Source organism: Eptatretus burgeri, chromosome 1 (assembly GCF_056783735.1).
Source record: "Eptatretus burgeri isolate ZD-2024b chromosome 1, Ebu_testis_v1, whole genome shotgun sequence".
Classification (NCBI taxonomy): Eukaryota; Metazoa; Chordata; class Myxini; order Myxiniformes; family Myxinidae; genus Eptatretus; species Eptatretus burgeri.
This window is the reverse complement of record NC_140961.1, coordinates 155,450,313-155,466,690: the sequence shown is the minus strand read 5'-3', so window position 1 is coordinate 155,466,690 and position 16,378 is coordinate 155,450,313. Positions and strand designations below refer to the sequence as shown.

At 39.2% G+C, this 16,378-nt stretch overlaps 1 protein-coding gene across 1 annotated transcript in view; it reads right to left on the bottom strand.

Annotated features, from left to right (window-relative positions):
* The window catches only part of LOC147035805 (uncharacterized), a 71,106-nt gene that overhangs the window by 40,561 nt on the left and 14,167 nt on the right, over positions 1-16,378 (bottom strand). Inside the window, exon 2 of the mRNA XM_085869600.1 lies at positions 10,051-10,143. Within this exon, the coding sequence (XP_085725726.1) occupies positions 10,051-10,143 (93 nt within the window). The remainder of the gene's footprint in view (positions 1-10,050; positions 10,144-16,378) is intronic.

The window sequence follows — 16,378 nt, the reverse complement described above, 5'->3', positions numbered from 1 at the left end:
GTCAGTCCACTTTTAACAGGCTGGGGAAATATATATTATATTGAAGCAATCAGAACTCAATGAATACATCTGGACATTTCCGTAAACCAACATTTTAGTTGAGCTGAAATAATATCTCCTTTCAAGCTTGCTCGTGTCCGAATTTAATAATTTCATAAAAATCCCTGAGTAAGCAGGTTACATTTGAATGATCAGCAATTCTTTTAAACTGAATAATAATTAAAATTTTGCGTGAAAAGTCAGCCTGTTTTGAACACCTTTACCAGACAGGTTAACCATCTTTCAATACATCGGCAGGATATAAGATTGTATAAAATATAAATTATAATAGATACATGTTCAAGTGCATAAAATATTATAATCATTCCATATTTGAGTACATTTTCCATAACGGATTTATAACCATACATTTATTTTAATATGAGGTATTAATTGACAACATTTTATTATTGTTTTTATCACGCTCAAACTCATTAGGCTAATTTTGGAGAAATTGCATCAAAAAGCGAAAAGCTTTCTTTTCTTCTATACTTGAACTCTTCAAATCCTTGCATTGGGATCAGTGTATATGCATGGGAGGAGACATTAATTCTGCATTTGAACCTATTATAGAAAGGAATTCTCCCGAATAACATCCTGAAGCTCATGTTGATCTTTGGCACATTCATTTTCTGGGGTGTGGCGATGTGTGGCGAGTGTACCACCCTATCATTTTACAGTATACATGTTGCCGGAGTACCAATGGACAAGTGTCACTCGTGAGACTCGACCCCTGGTACATTAATTCACAGTAATGGAATGCTGTACTTTCTTCTATTCTCTCCCCTTCGATGTTTTTGGATCACCATATGATAACCATGGATCTGTCATTTCCCCAGCTTAAAAGTAAGAGTTCTTATTTGAAATTCAACAACGGTCTCCTCACTGATGATATATTTAGAGACCACTCAGGTATTCTTTTCCAAATTACTTGCAAAAATTCCTCTCTTTTCCTCTATTATTTTATTGTGGGATGTTATGAAAACGCTGATTCGAGTGTTTTGCCAGCAGTACAAGTCATTTACTATAAATGATGGTCATGTTACAATGGCTTCTTTAGATTCCGACATTGTGCAGCTGGAAAGTAAATTAGCGAAGCAAACTAGTCAGAAGCCCTATAAACTCCGAAAAATAAAAGCTCAATTTTGGGACCTGATTCAGGATAAAGTGGCAGGATTACGAACTGGTTTAAAGATACACAGTATAAAAGTTTTGGATACCCCCAACAAATCCTTCATGCATCGAGAGTCTGGAAATAAGCCATCACGGCAGGTTTTATCTTTGTTCTACCCAAGTGGGAATGTTGTTGTTAATCCGGTTGTTATAAAAAATAGAATGAGAGTTTGAATCTGATTTGTTTACAAAACGGAATATTTGTGAAGATGTGATGAAACATGTAACCTCTCTTCTTCCCTCCCTCACTGAGGGTCAACATATGGATCTAGATGCACTGATAATGCTTTTTAAGTTGAGTGGTGCCTTGGTAGAGATGCTTTCGGGAAAGACTCTGGGAATCGATGGTACATAGGTGGAATTCTTTCTGGCATTTTGGAACCTTTTAGGTCCTGCTCTTCTGAACATTCTCGAAGAATTACTGTGATCTGTTGATATGCAACTAAGTTGCAGGAGAGCAGTGGTGTGTCTTATGAAAACTGGAGATCTCGGACAGATTAGAAATTGTCGCCTGGTGTCATTGCTCTCTGCGGACTATAAGCATTTTTCAAAAGTACTGGTGAACCATTTGAAGAAAGTTATTGGTAATCTGGTCCTGCCTTATCAGAGCAACTGTATCCTTGAGTAGGGTGCAGGCAGTGGCATAGGTGCAGCAGATCTATGTATTACAACATATTTCTGATTCGAGCCCAGCTGGATGGTGATCCAATACTGTGGGAGTACCTCCTTTGAAGCTGCCCTTCACAGGACTGCTTAAAGGATGACAGGATTGTGGCAAATTCTTCAGGACCACCAGTCTTTGATGATGGAAGGAAAACCATGGGTTAACTTTGCTGGGACAGACTGCAGAAGTGTGTGTCAGGGTGGTGCTGAGTTGTCATCCATCAGACGGCTGTTTCCTGAGGTTAACCTGAGGTGGTCCTTTCGGATGGGTGCCTGGAATGTCCTATCCCAAAGAGAGGATGATCACCTGTCTTTGTCAGCATCTGAGCTCAAGCGTTTGAACATCGGTATTGCAGCACTCTCTGAGGATTGGAGCCCAGATAGTGGCGAGATAATGGTGGGTAGTTACACCTACCATTGGACTGGTCACTCTGATGGTTACCATGCCCAAGGAGTTGCTGTAGGTGTGTCTAATAAGCTGACTCCAATGATGATTGAGGGAACACAGGTCAATGAGTGTATTATGAGACAAAGGATTCATCACTCCTTGGGTGTCATTTCCCAGGTCTTTGAAAATGCTCTGACTGAGGCGAGTGGTCCCAATGTGAAGGATGAATTCTATGCCACGCTCTAATCTGTCTTTGATCAGTGCCCAAGGCGAGATACTCTTCTCGTCTTGGGGCATTTCAAAGCATTGAATGGAACTGATGGGGATGGTTATTAGACATGTGTTGGTCCCCATGGGGATGGAAATGTGAGCCAGAATAGCTGTAAGTTTCATGACTTTGCAAGAAGCATGGATTATGGTGGCTGGATCATGGTTTCAGCTCCCACAGGCTCATTGCTGGACCTGGTATTCGAATGTTCGTGGCATGGCAAAGGAGAATGACCATATGCTCGTTCATGGTCGCTGGAAGATGACCTAGAACTGCAGGGTTTACCCGAGTGCTCAGTTGCTCAAAACTTACCACAGGCTTGTTGTGGCAACTCTGAAGTTGCAGCTGAAATCCAGGAGAATGTTACCACCCCAAGCTCGGCGAGATGTTAGCAAGCTCAAGAATGAGAGGGCAGCTAAGGGTTTTTCAAACAGGCTGAGCAGGGATTTGGGGGGTCTGGGTGTTTTAGGGTTTCCTGAAAAGTTGTGGAGTGCCTTCAAGACGACTACACATGATGTTGCCAGTGGATGTCTTAGAAACCACCAGGAGGTGAAGAGAAGTGAAGAAGAGCTTAATGGCAGAGCTGAAGTTTTCAGGGAGTTGAGGTGTGAAAATGTAGTGCACTCAGGGTGGACAAGGAGGCCTATGTGTGAGGATCTGGGGGTAGAGCTTCGACTGTTGTCAAGTGATTCTCATCCTACTTACAGAGGAATTCACACATTGAGTTTCTCCAAGCCCATCCCTTGGTGTACTGCAGTTAGAGTGGAGGGTGGTGGGCTCTTTACAGAGGTGTCCAAAGTAAAGACCGGCTGGGCCGATTACTTTGAGCGGCTGTACCAGCCTGACCCACCATCTGTTAAGTTGGATGTGAGGGGTGCAACTTTCCCGATTGCTAACCCTCCAATCAACTGTGAACCACCTTTGTTTTTATTTAGGGAAACACCATCTATGGTGAACCAGTTGAAAAGTGATGAAGCCCCAGGAATCTTTGCCCTTCATGCTGAACTTCTCAAGGCAGGTGGAAATGCTGTACTCATGTTGCTGCATGCAGTTTTGTGCTTTGTTTGGAACACAGGCATCATCCCAACTCACTGGAAAGGGGCCGCATTGTCCTTCTCTGGAAAGGCATGGGTGATTGCCAGAACTGAAACAACTACCGAGGGATGACACTACCTTCACTTCCGGGTAAGGATTTTGCCCAGATTGTTCTTTATAGGGTTTGCCTATCATGCTTTGAGTACCCGCACCCAGAACAGTTGGGCTTTACACTAACGAGGCCACCATTTGAGCATATCCTTTCTCCTTGGGTAATCACTGAATGCAGATGAGAGTTTCGGCACGGAATGATGACAGCCTGTGTTGATCTCTGCAGTGTTTGATGCAGTTAATCTTGCTGACACCTGTGGGATTCTCGTTCTTTGTGGGGTGCCATCAAACTGATCAATCTGATTTCGTAACTAAACTCTGTCATTGAGAGTGCTGTCACGTGTGGTGGTTCCATCTCTGACTTATTTCCAGTTGTTACTGGAGTTCTTCAGAGGTGTGTACTTGCCCCCCCCCCACTTTTAATTGCTGCTATGGATTGGATTCTGGGGAGGATGTCAAATAGATGAAGCTGTGGTACATTTCTTTGGAGTATCAATTTCTCTGACATTGATTTTGAAGATGATACATTCTGACGTTGATTTCACATATAATACCTTGGCAGTGATATTCATGTCTGCACTTGTTGTGAGCCAGAGGTCAACAAAACATCTCGGTCAAGCATGGGGAGACATGGATTCCCTCTATCATGGGGTGCATCGCAGTCAGCACTGATGCAGGAGGACAAAAGTACGAGTTTTACAAGTCCTTCATGCTTCCAGTTGTGCTCTACAGATGTGGGACTTGGGCTCTGAACAAGGATCTCCGACAAAGTCTCAACTGTGACAGGTCTCATCAGTGTAACCTTGGCTCTCACTGGTCAGACTTAGTGTTGAACAAGGGGCTGCTTTGAGAAACACAGATGATATTTGGTACCTGCATAGTCCGTGAGCCTGAGCTGTTGCTATAGGGACATGTGGCTTACCTTGTGTAGCCTTTCATAGTTGATTTGTGCAACCTCTTCGGCTCGAAGAACATGGGAGGAGACGATTTACTTATACATATCGAGCCATCTGATTTAAATGATGAGGAGAAAATTAGTTGGTTATTCCATCCATTCGCAGGTGAGATATGAGAGTGGGTCTTCGGTTTTCCTTTATGTGTGGACTGTTGTTGACATTTAAACCTGGCACTTGCTTGGGAACCTCGTTAGTATTCCTTCCTCTCTATGCTGTTGCTGATTAATCACTAATAAATGATAAAACTGGTCAGGCAGCTGAGGGGGTGTTCAGCATTGGGATTCTCATGCATCAACGATTTGTGAATGCCTTTGCAGCTGTGGAGGAATTCTGGCACAAAGGTTTGAAATCGCAAAGAACTTATCTTGTATCGCCTTTCATGGTTGTTACTTCAGCTCGAAGAGCATGGGAGGAATATAAATATATATATATATATATATATATATATATATATATATATATATATATATATATATATATATATATATATATATATATATATATATATATATATACCGGGCGTAGTGGCGTGCGCCTGTAAACCGGCTACTCGGAGACTTGGGTTGGAGGATCGCTTGAGGACGGGCGCTCTGCGCTAGGCCGCGCTATGAGAGGGTGTAGGGCATCCCGGAATCATGGCGAAACCCAATCCTTATCCCTGTGTCGTAGGAGGTGACCAGGGTTGTGTCAGAAAGGATATCCGGCGTAAAACCTATGCCAAATCATTATGCGGATCATAACGGATGATCCGCTGTGGCGACCCCTAACAGGAACAGCCGAAAGACGAACAACAACAACAACAATATATATATATATATATATATATATATATATATATATATATATATATATATATATATATATATATATATATATATATATATATATATATATATATATATATATATATACACTTTGTTCTACCCCCTTGTCGTGCCATCTGCTTTCATGATTTCCCAAACTTACATCAGGTCTCTATTTAGATTCCATTCTCAAAGATCATTATCTTTTGAGGTAACAAAACCCCCAGCCCTGTTTTCTCCCTCTCGTCTGGCAATATATGTTTCTTCCATTATCAGGAAGGTCTGTTTCTGGTTATTGTTAGCTTTCTAAAATCTAGGGTGACAGGAAAGTTATTCCGAAATGCATTTCATCCTTCGTTCTGCTGGTGGAAGTAGAATCAGCTGTTAAACTATAGCAAACAGTGCTGATTTATGATCGGGCTTCTCCGGGCTCAAGACTCAAATAATGTTGTTTCAAGGGCCAACGAGAAAGCCAGATGTTCAGCTGCGCGACAGAGGAAGAGAGAGAGAGAGGTAGAGAGAGAGAGGTAGAGAGAGGTAGAGAGGTAGAGAGGTGTAGAGAGAGGTAGAGAGGTAGAGGTAGAGAGAGAGGTAGAGAGGTAGAGAGGTGGAGAGGTAGAGAGGTAGAGAGGTAGAGAGGTAGAGAGGTAGAGAGGTGTAGAGAGAGGTAGAGAGGTGGAGAGGTGGAGAGGTGGAGAGAGGTAGAGAGGTGTAGAGAGGTGTAGAGAGGTGTAGAGAGAGGTAGAGAGGTGGAGAGGTGGAGAGGTGGAGAGGTGGAGAGGTGTAGAGAGGTGTAGAGAGGTGTAGAGAGGTGTAGAGAGGTGTAGAGAGGTGTAGAGAGGTGTAGAGAGGTAGAGAGAGGTAGAGAGGTGGAGAGGTGGAGAGGTGGAGAGGTGGAGAGAGGTGGAGAGAGGTAGAGAGGGAGAGAGAGAGAGAGAGAGAGAGAGAGAGAGAGAGAGAGAGAGAGAGAGAGAGAGAGAGAGAGAGAGAGAGAGAGAGAGAGAGAGAGAGAGATAGAGATAGAGATAGAGATAGAGATAGAGATAGAGATAGAGATAGAGATAGAGATAGAGATAGAGATAGAGATAGAGATAGATATAGAGATAGACTTGCTTTGATTAATAACAGTCAATAACTGTGGTTTGCTGAGAGCATTTTATAATGCCAATAAATGCTTTGGCTTTTTCTTTTAGATGCTAATTCAATTCAGCAAAGGTAATCCTGCTAAAAAATGGCTGTTCTTGCTTGGGAGATGTATAGCATCTCCATATACATATATATATATATATATATATATATATATATATATATATATATATATATATATATATATATATATATATATATATATATATATATATATATATATATATATATATATATATATATATATATATATATATATATATATATATATATATATATATATATATATATATATATATATATATATATATATATATATATATATATATGTATATATATATATATATATATATATATATATTTTTTTTTTTTTTCTTTTAAATATATATATATATATATATTTTTTTTTTCTTTTAAATATATATATATATCTATATATATATATATATATATATATATATATATATATATATATATATATATATATATATATACAGTAGACTAGGCGTAAGCCGGCAGCGTGTAACTCGTCACTTCGCCAAAGTCGGCAGCATCAAAAAGTCCCGAATTTATATCATGTTAAATCCCTTTGAATAAAGGGTCATCCCTCTGTAAGTCGTCATCTCCAAGTCGTCACTTCCTCTAAGTCGTCAGATGTTGTCCGTTCCCGCGTAATGGAAACTCAAGTAAATTACCACTCCTAACTCGTCACACTGAACTGCTGCCTCGTGAGAAGCCCGATTTCATGGAATCATGATGCTCGCTCATTGGTGTACACCGCCAGTGATGGGCTATTTATAATTGCGTACACACGTTGATCGCACTGCAGGCAGGACAATGGCAACTAAGTGTAAGCTTACAACTAAAACCTACCAATAAAAATACATTAACCAGTTTTGCGAGGCAAACCCACTGATGAAGAAAAACAGCCATAGCTGAGAAGTTGGACAAAAAACGGCAGACATTGAACGATATCTTTAAAAGAATAAGGGCAAGATATTTGGACAAGTGGAGAAGATCGCGAGGCCGGTGGTAAGTGTGAAACGTGTGAAATGTGTGTCCTTTGAAGATGTCGATGATGCGCTCATCATCTGGTTTCGGCAAATGTTGGCTCAGCCAAATATTCGGTTTCGGCCGATTCGGCCGATTCAGCCAAACATTCGGCCGATACTGTCTTTCGGTGGAGGATTGCCCATGCAAAATCATGGTATACAATGACCGGTTTGAGTCCTTTCTCATGCACCAGGTGCCCAAGAGTTTGCGGCAGTCAAGCATAACAGATTACTTTGCGAAGGAGTAAAGGATCGATCGAGCTTCGTGTTGAAGTCCGATCATGGTTTTATATTGGCTTGTTTTGTACATTAACGCACTCACTTACACATAGGCATTGAGTGGTAATCATCACCACGATGACTGTGTGTCATGTAATTTGTCACCATACCATCACCGATGATATATGAGTTGTCTTACAGTTGTTCATTATCTTTACTTTTGATAAACTGATTCATGAATTCCATCTTTGCTTGATCACTTTCCAACTCACCAATGAACCCCCACCTGTGCCCCGAGGATTGTGTTTTCCTTTTGGTACAATAGCCGGCTCTCACACGTACATGTCAAGGCCACGCGCGACTTCATCCTTCACCCCACAGTCATCATGAATGTTCGCATATGCGTAAGTCGTCACATTTCTAAGTCGTCACTTTTTTCTCGGTCCCGATGGTGACGACTTACGCCAAGTCCACTGTATATCTTCTTCTTCTTTCGGCTGCTCCCGTTAGGGGTCGCCACAGCGGATCATCCGTATGATGCGCATAGTGATTTGGCTCATGTTTTACGCCGGATGCCCTTCCTGACGCAACCCTGGTCGCCTCATACGACACAGGAATATGGTACACCTATTTTAACCGGGGTATACACCGGCCCAGTATACTGGTACTCATTTTTCCGACCTCGGAAGGATGACAGGCTGAGTCAACCCCCTGGTGAATTAATTCAGTGGCCCAACGGGGCTTGAACTCAGGACCTTTTGGAACCCAAGCCGCTGCCCAAACCACTGCGCCAACACCAGGCATATATATATATATATATATATATATATATATATATATATATATATATATATATATATATATATATATATATATATATATATATATATATATATATATATATATATATATATATATATATATATATATATATATATATATATACTGTCTTCCCCCGTTTATCACGGGGGTTACGTTCCTAAACCCCCACCCCCACGAGAAGTGAAAATCCCCAATGAATGGATGCCTCCCCCAAAAATGCCTATTTTTTTTTATAAACGTGGTGTATAAACACGATTGGGTTTGATTTATATCGAGTGAATATAAACCTTCCTATGGCGCTTCGGTTCCTTGCCAGAAGCATTCGATGGTGCAAGGCGTTTGGGCGGCATCGTTGGGCTTGGAGAAAAAACAGAGAAAATATTCGAAGTTCACAAGCGAAACTTTGTCTCGTGCGTTGTGAGTTGTCGAGCGCCACACATTATAATTTATTGCTTAAATAATTTATATTTTATATATTATTACCGCGATATACCGGGGGAATCCGCAGAAAAAAATTATTTAGGTTCCAAGGGAAAAACCGCGATGAAGCGGGGGCGCGCTTGGTGAACCGCGAAATAGCGGGGCATTACTGTGTATATATGTATATATATATATATGTATATATATATATATATATATATATATATATATATATATATATATATATATATATATACAATATATATATATATATATATATATATATATATATATATATATATATATATATATATATATATATATATATATATATATATACAGTATATATATATATATACAGTATATATATATATATATATATATATATATATATATATATATATATATATATATATATATATATATGTAGTATATCTATATATATAAATTTTGACATCTGATGGCTACCATGCCAAAGGAGTTGCTGATGCTGTGTCTAAAAGCTGACTCCAATGATGTTTGAGGTAACACAGGTCTATATATATATATATATATATATATATATATATATATATATATATATATATATATATATATATATATATATATATATACACACACCCACACAATAAGGTCCATCCGACAATGTGTTTGCCTTGATCTGGTTGTGAAAGCAGAGACCATAGATCGACATTTTGTGTTTTGTGTCTTGATATATTTTTCAATTGAATTTTGCTAATTTCCCACTTGAATTCCTCTTTTAAAGAACTGTTTAAAGGTAAATATTTGTGTTTGTCATTTTTATGTATTTTCTGCATGAGTACGTGTCTAACTGTATTACCATAATGGAAGTGTGTGTGTGTGTGTGTGTGTGTGTGTGTGTGTGTGTGTGTGTGTGTGTGTGTGTGTGTGTGTGTGTGTGTCTGTGTGTCTGTGTGTGTGTGTGTGTACGTACCTGCAAGGTGCTGCTGCTGACTGCTACCTTCACATGTGGGTGGGTTTCAGGAGGTGAAACAGAGAACTGCCAGGTATCAAAATGCATGTATGTCTACATATGGGGTTTCAGAATGTGTAATGGAGTCCTCCAAGGTTGGGATCAAGTATCCACCTTCATTTTGGTAAGGAGTGATGAATCACGGACCAAGCTCTGAAGTTATTTGTTTTCAAAGTTTTGTGCCGAGGGCTTTCTTCAGGTTCGTTACTGAGCCCAGCACGGCTTCCATCTCCAGTTCATTTGTAGTGATATTCCCAGGGATAGTTTTTGTTGTCTCTGTGAGGTTGTTCATCATCACTGGTACAACGATGGCATTCTTCAGCTTCACGATGGAAGGTTTGGGTGGTGGGCATTGGATCCTCGGATCCTGAGTTCAAATCCCACTCAACAGTTAAATTAATACCAGGTGGGATTAATACCAGGTCCTTTCATGGTTTCTCGTGCAGCTTCTTCGGCAAGAACAATATATATATATATATATATATATATATATATATATATATATATATATATATATATATATATATATATATATATATATATATATATATATATATATATATATATATATATATACACATACATATTGATACGAATTTGGGAATTCGATTGCACACAACATACAGGTTCCTTTAGTCAGCTATGTCGATAAGTTCTTGTTCCCTAGATAGCTCACCTTTCATTGTTTAAATGTTCACAAATAGATTTGATGCGCTGCAGATCGATTTAATAGTTTGGGAAAGAACAATGGAGACAGCCCTCCCCTTTCTGTGAAGAGGAAGAACCACCCTGCCATCCCATAAATCATGATGTCAACAACTCCCTTCCACCCGTGGCTGAGCGGGGGATGGAGCACGAGGGCATGTGTCACGTCGGGATCGGGGGAAGGGTGGGAGAAGGATAGGAGGAGATCTTTTTCTTTTTTTCAGGGGCAGAGTTGGAGGGGCACAGTTCGAGAAGTGAGTTGAGGGGAGTCATTCAGCAGACCGTCGGGTCCTGCTTGGCTTGCGTTCGGGTTGAGGCCTGCAGAAACTTTTTGCTTCAGCTGGCTCAGTGAGCTTCGGCTGAGGCCTGGCTCGGGAGGAGGCTTTTTGGAGGCTCTTTGCTTTTACGGTTCCGTGGGCTTCGGCTTCTGCTTGGCTCGGGAGAGCTTTTTGCTTCAAGCTGCCCTGTTTGCAAGGAAGTTAAGCCGGTCGCTCGGCTCGAGCTGCGAGTGGTGGCTTCTTCTTCTTGGTTCATGGAGCTCTTTGTTTTCCATTTTGGTTCCCGGCCTGGTGCAATTCATCGATCTCTTCCTGGAGGTGGTTCCTCTGGGAAGCAACGCATCGACGGGAAGGATCGGCGCCTCCTCTCACCAACAGGTGTTGAGAAGCGCGGGAAGATTCGCAGGAGCTCGGGAAGGATCGCAGATTACGGTGATTGAATCCAGCTCACTCTCGCTGTAGCCCGGGTCCTAACAACTTGAAGACCACACAAGGTGGAGGGTTTGATTTCTATGTTGCGAATATTAAACGCTGTGCGGTGTATAAACACGATCGGGTTTGATTTCTATGTTGCGTATACTAAACGCTGTGTGGTGTTTCAACACGATCGGGTTTGATTTCTATCTAGCGAATATTAATAAACGCTGTGCGGTGTATAAACACGATCGGGTTCGATTTCTATGTCGTGAATATTGTATCCACACTATTAAAAGTGTGTGTGTGTGTATGTGTGTCTGTGTGTGCTTGTGTGTGCGTCAGTGTGTGTGTCTGTCTATGTGTGTGTGTCTGTGTGTGCTTGTGTGTGTCTGTCTATGTGTGTGCGTCAGTGTGCGTATGTGTGTGTGTGTGTGTGTGTGTGTGTGTCTGTGTGTGTGTGTGTCTGTGTGTCTGTGTGTGTGTGTCAGTGTATGTGTGGCAGCCTCTACAATTTTACAATTAACTGTCATATACTCCTTCAGACCCGCCGTCATCCACGGGATTCTTGTGTGGAGCACGGGTATCCCTGCTTATATTAATATTAATATATATATATATATATATATATATATATATATATATATATATATATATATATATATATATATATATATATATATATATATATATGTCCCCGGGTTCTTTTTGGTCCTCTCGGACCTTTGGGTTTGTTTAGTTATTCAGGCTCCTCGGGGTCTTTAGGGTATTTTGGTTTTTTAATAGTTTGAGTCTTTGCTATCTTTTTGGTATTTAAGATTTTCAGTACCTTTAAGAGTCTTCCTGGTCTTTGGGGTCTTTTGGGTCTTACAACACTGAAGTAATTGCAAAAACTGTCTCCCACTGCTCGGGGGACGTGCTATTTATGTTGGAACTGATTAACCAAAGTGATCATTCAGAATGATGTTTTTATTCATGTAAATTTAATTGTTGGTGATGACAACTCCATTAACATTGTTACATTTTAATATATTAAAGCAAGATTTATTTGGTTGTATTTACATTTGTGTATTTATTTTTTTGATACTCTCGAAAGACAAATATACTCAGAGTTTATAAATATAATTGTTCGTTGTTGTCGAGGAAAGGTGTTCAGTTCCAGCACATTGATGGTGAAACACGTGGATATATTGAAGCGATCGTTCAGTGTTTCTTGGAAACGAGTTTGTTTTAAATATCACCATAAACTTCTCTTCCATTTTATTATTTTGTTATACATGCATGCACCAGGGGCTGAGGAAAGGAAATGTATGGAAATGGCAATACCAGATTTGCAGAATGTTGTGAAGCAAGGAGACATCATGCTTGCTGGGTTTTTCCGTGTTCATTCATCCAAACCAAGTTCTGTCGCCACATTCAGGGAATTGCCTGAACAGCCGGATTGCTTCAAGTAAGTTTCTTCTTTTCCTTCCTTTGAAAATCTCATCAATATCTCTTCCACAGATAAACACTTATTAATCTCATTTTAAAAAAATCCATATTTTTTGCATCACAATATTTTTTTTCTGAAGAAGATATTTTGTGAAGCCTGTTATTTATACCTCTTTCTTATTCCTCAAGATGATCTTCAACTTTCAATAATTTACAGTATTACCTTCATTACTACATGAGGTGTGAAACTCCTTTTATATCATGCCATTAATAATAGAATTGTCAGAGATAAAATAACACAAATATGGAAATGCCTTAATATTGTGTATTATTATTATTCTTATTATTTTGTAAAAAGGATTCAGTGTTAAGTTTTGAAGATTCTGTCTTTGTTCTTTCATTTGTGTTCATGCTTTCATCTTACTCTATCTCTTGTCATTGATATGAGACATATGAGAGGATTATCATCTCACTCATGACTTCAAATAAATCAAATGAATGACGTGAAAAAAATTGTTCAAATTTTTAATTTACATTTTAACTGCTTGAACTGAACTATGATACAAGGTATTATAATGTAAGATTTGCATTAGAAATTAACAGTTACAATTACTCTTTTTATTTTTTGTGAAGCCTTGGATTTAATATCCAAACATATTATTATATATATGACATTTCCTAAAAAATTCTCTAACTCCTGGAAAGCCAAACTTGTTCATCACAAAAGGGACCTTTTTTTTTTTTCTTTTTTTGATCAAATTTTTATTATTATTATTATTTTGACCAAATTTATTTATTTCAAACAGTTTCAACAGTGGGATCTTCCGTTGGCTTGTGGCAATGATATTTGCAATTGTGGAAGTTAATAATGACCCTTTATTGCTTCCAAATGTAACTCTTGGTTACATGATTTATGAGGCCTGTTTTAATACTCACAAAGCAGTCAAAGCCACAATAAGTTTCATTGGTTCAGAAATAGCACAGATGCAAGAAAATATTTGCAAACCAAGAGCGATAATTGGAAGTGAAAGCTCCTCATTTTCTAGCATCGTTGCCCATTTCCTTGGTCCATTCTATATTCCACAGGTGATAATATCAGGTCCTTTTCTCTGTCACATTGATCCAAAATTGTCAAAAATAATTTATGAGTGATTGTTAAGTGGTGTATTGGTTCAGTGTGATATTAATGCTTTATTCTGTTGTTTCAAAAAGGAACAAATTGCTTATTATAGATGATTGTAATATTTGTTTTGGTGAGATGTTATTCTCAAACTTGAGTGCAATAATACAGTGACATAATACTGTATTTAGATTTTATGCTCTGTGGAATGATTGAGAGCACTTTGGAAAAAATCCGTTCACCACGGGATATTGAACTAACTTATATGACTTATATGAATCAGCAATTTTGAGCAGAATTCAGTCAATGAAACACCTCATATTTCCCATTACTTTGACTGGAGCTCATCATCCTTGGCTTTAATCTTTACAGTGATGTCTTTGTTTAGAGCATCTGTTTTATCTTTTAAATAAATTCATGGTTTGATGACACCTGCCTGTCAGTGAGGAAAATCGACGCACAAATAAGTTGCACGGTGTCTCTGAAACTTGGTGTTCAATGCTGCTCACAAATTGCCTGACGTACGAATGTTCTCGCTGCGAGGGAGTGGCTCGGCACCATTTGTGGCGCGTATTCGAAGTACCTCGATTCCAAGTTCCACAAACACCATCTCTGCATCAAGCTGTCAAAATAAAGGAAGTGTTTTCTTTGATTCTGTTTCCCCTTGTCTGTGTGTTGAGGCACCTCAATTTCGACTTTAGGATTAATTTACTTCATGTATTATTATTATTTTTATCACTGAATTATTGCCTTTTGTAAATATTTGTCTCATTTCATTGAATTCCATCTTATATATTATTTCCGAGTTTGTGGTTTCGTGTCGTGCTATCTTCGACTTTGTTCTGCGCTCGAGTAACGTGATACTCGGCTTACATTATCTCAAAGACCATATGAGGTGCATGGTACAAAAAAGTATATAAAATGGTTCTGAATCAGTGAAATCGTATTCCACTTACTGCATTAAAGTAAAATTACTATTGATACTCTGCATCAGTTCCTTTCTCAAACACACCCACCCCAACATGTCGCGCAGAGCGCGTGTTATGCTAGTAGTTATTTTAAGTTGATGTGTCCATGTATTTGTTGTGGGGTTTGAATATAACCCGTGCTGTGCTTTCCCGTGCCTCTGTCGCTCTGCCATTGCACCCCACCCTTCTCCCGTGCATTATCATCTCTGAGGATCAACGTGTCCGCCTCTTATTAAGGAAAACCTCTCGACCATCCGGGCTTGTGGTGTCAACTGCCCATCACCACAAATTACGTCAGGGGGTTTAACCTGGATCGCCAGCTCCGCAACAGAACCTGGATCGCTCAATGCATTCTCAGTTTATTTTTGAATTAAAAACAATTCTTTTTTTGGTTTTGGTTTTTCTTTTTGAACTTTCTTTTGCAGATAGAAAGTTACAAACTCGCACATCATTTGTTCATAAATTGCTTCTATTTAATCTGTAAGGAAAGGATATCAATTATTTTAAAAACTGAAATGGCATTTTACTTTCTTTATTCCAGGTAAGCTACATATCAACATGCAAATGTCTAAGTGACAAGAAGGAATATCCATCTTTTCTTCGCACAGTACCGAGTGATGCTTTCCAAGCCACCGCAATGGCTCGCATCATTTCTCATTTCCATTGGGTTTTTCTGGGAGCATTGCAAGATGATGATGATTATGGAAAACAAGGGATCGCTCAATTTGTAAAGGAAGCAGAAAATAAAGGGCATTGTCTCGACTTCATCGAAACGATTCCAAATGTTGACGAAGTGGACAAAATTAATCTTCTTGGTAAGGAGATTGTTCTCAATTCAGAAAGATGATCACATGTATGATTTATGTTATTGTCAGAATTAAAAGATGAAGAAGTAGATGCAGTTTTATTTTCAAGAATCGTTACCACGCGATTTGCATTCAAACAAGATGGAGTGTTTCTCCAGTTCAACTTCGAGAATAAATAGACACCAAAGAGTATTTCCATTCCTATTTAAACATGTAGTATGGATATCGGCAACTTTCTCGGACTTTTTTCAACACGGGACATTTGAAATGAGGTATGAATGCTAACAAGACCTTTCAGGTATGTGCGCTGTTCCTGTGTGTCCAGTGAATCAGTTTTCCTTGCCAGGGCACTTTTTTCCTGCCTTGTTGTGTTCCTGAATGCAAATTTGACTCACAAAAACAAAGAAATACGAGAAGTATCTGATATTTGTGGATGATAGGCATCTCATCCCGATCATTTCCTGTTTCTACAAGCAAGCACACACACACACACACACACACACACACACACACACACACACACACACACACTCACACACACACACACACACACACACACTCACACAC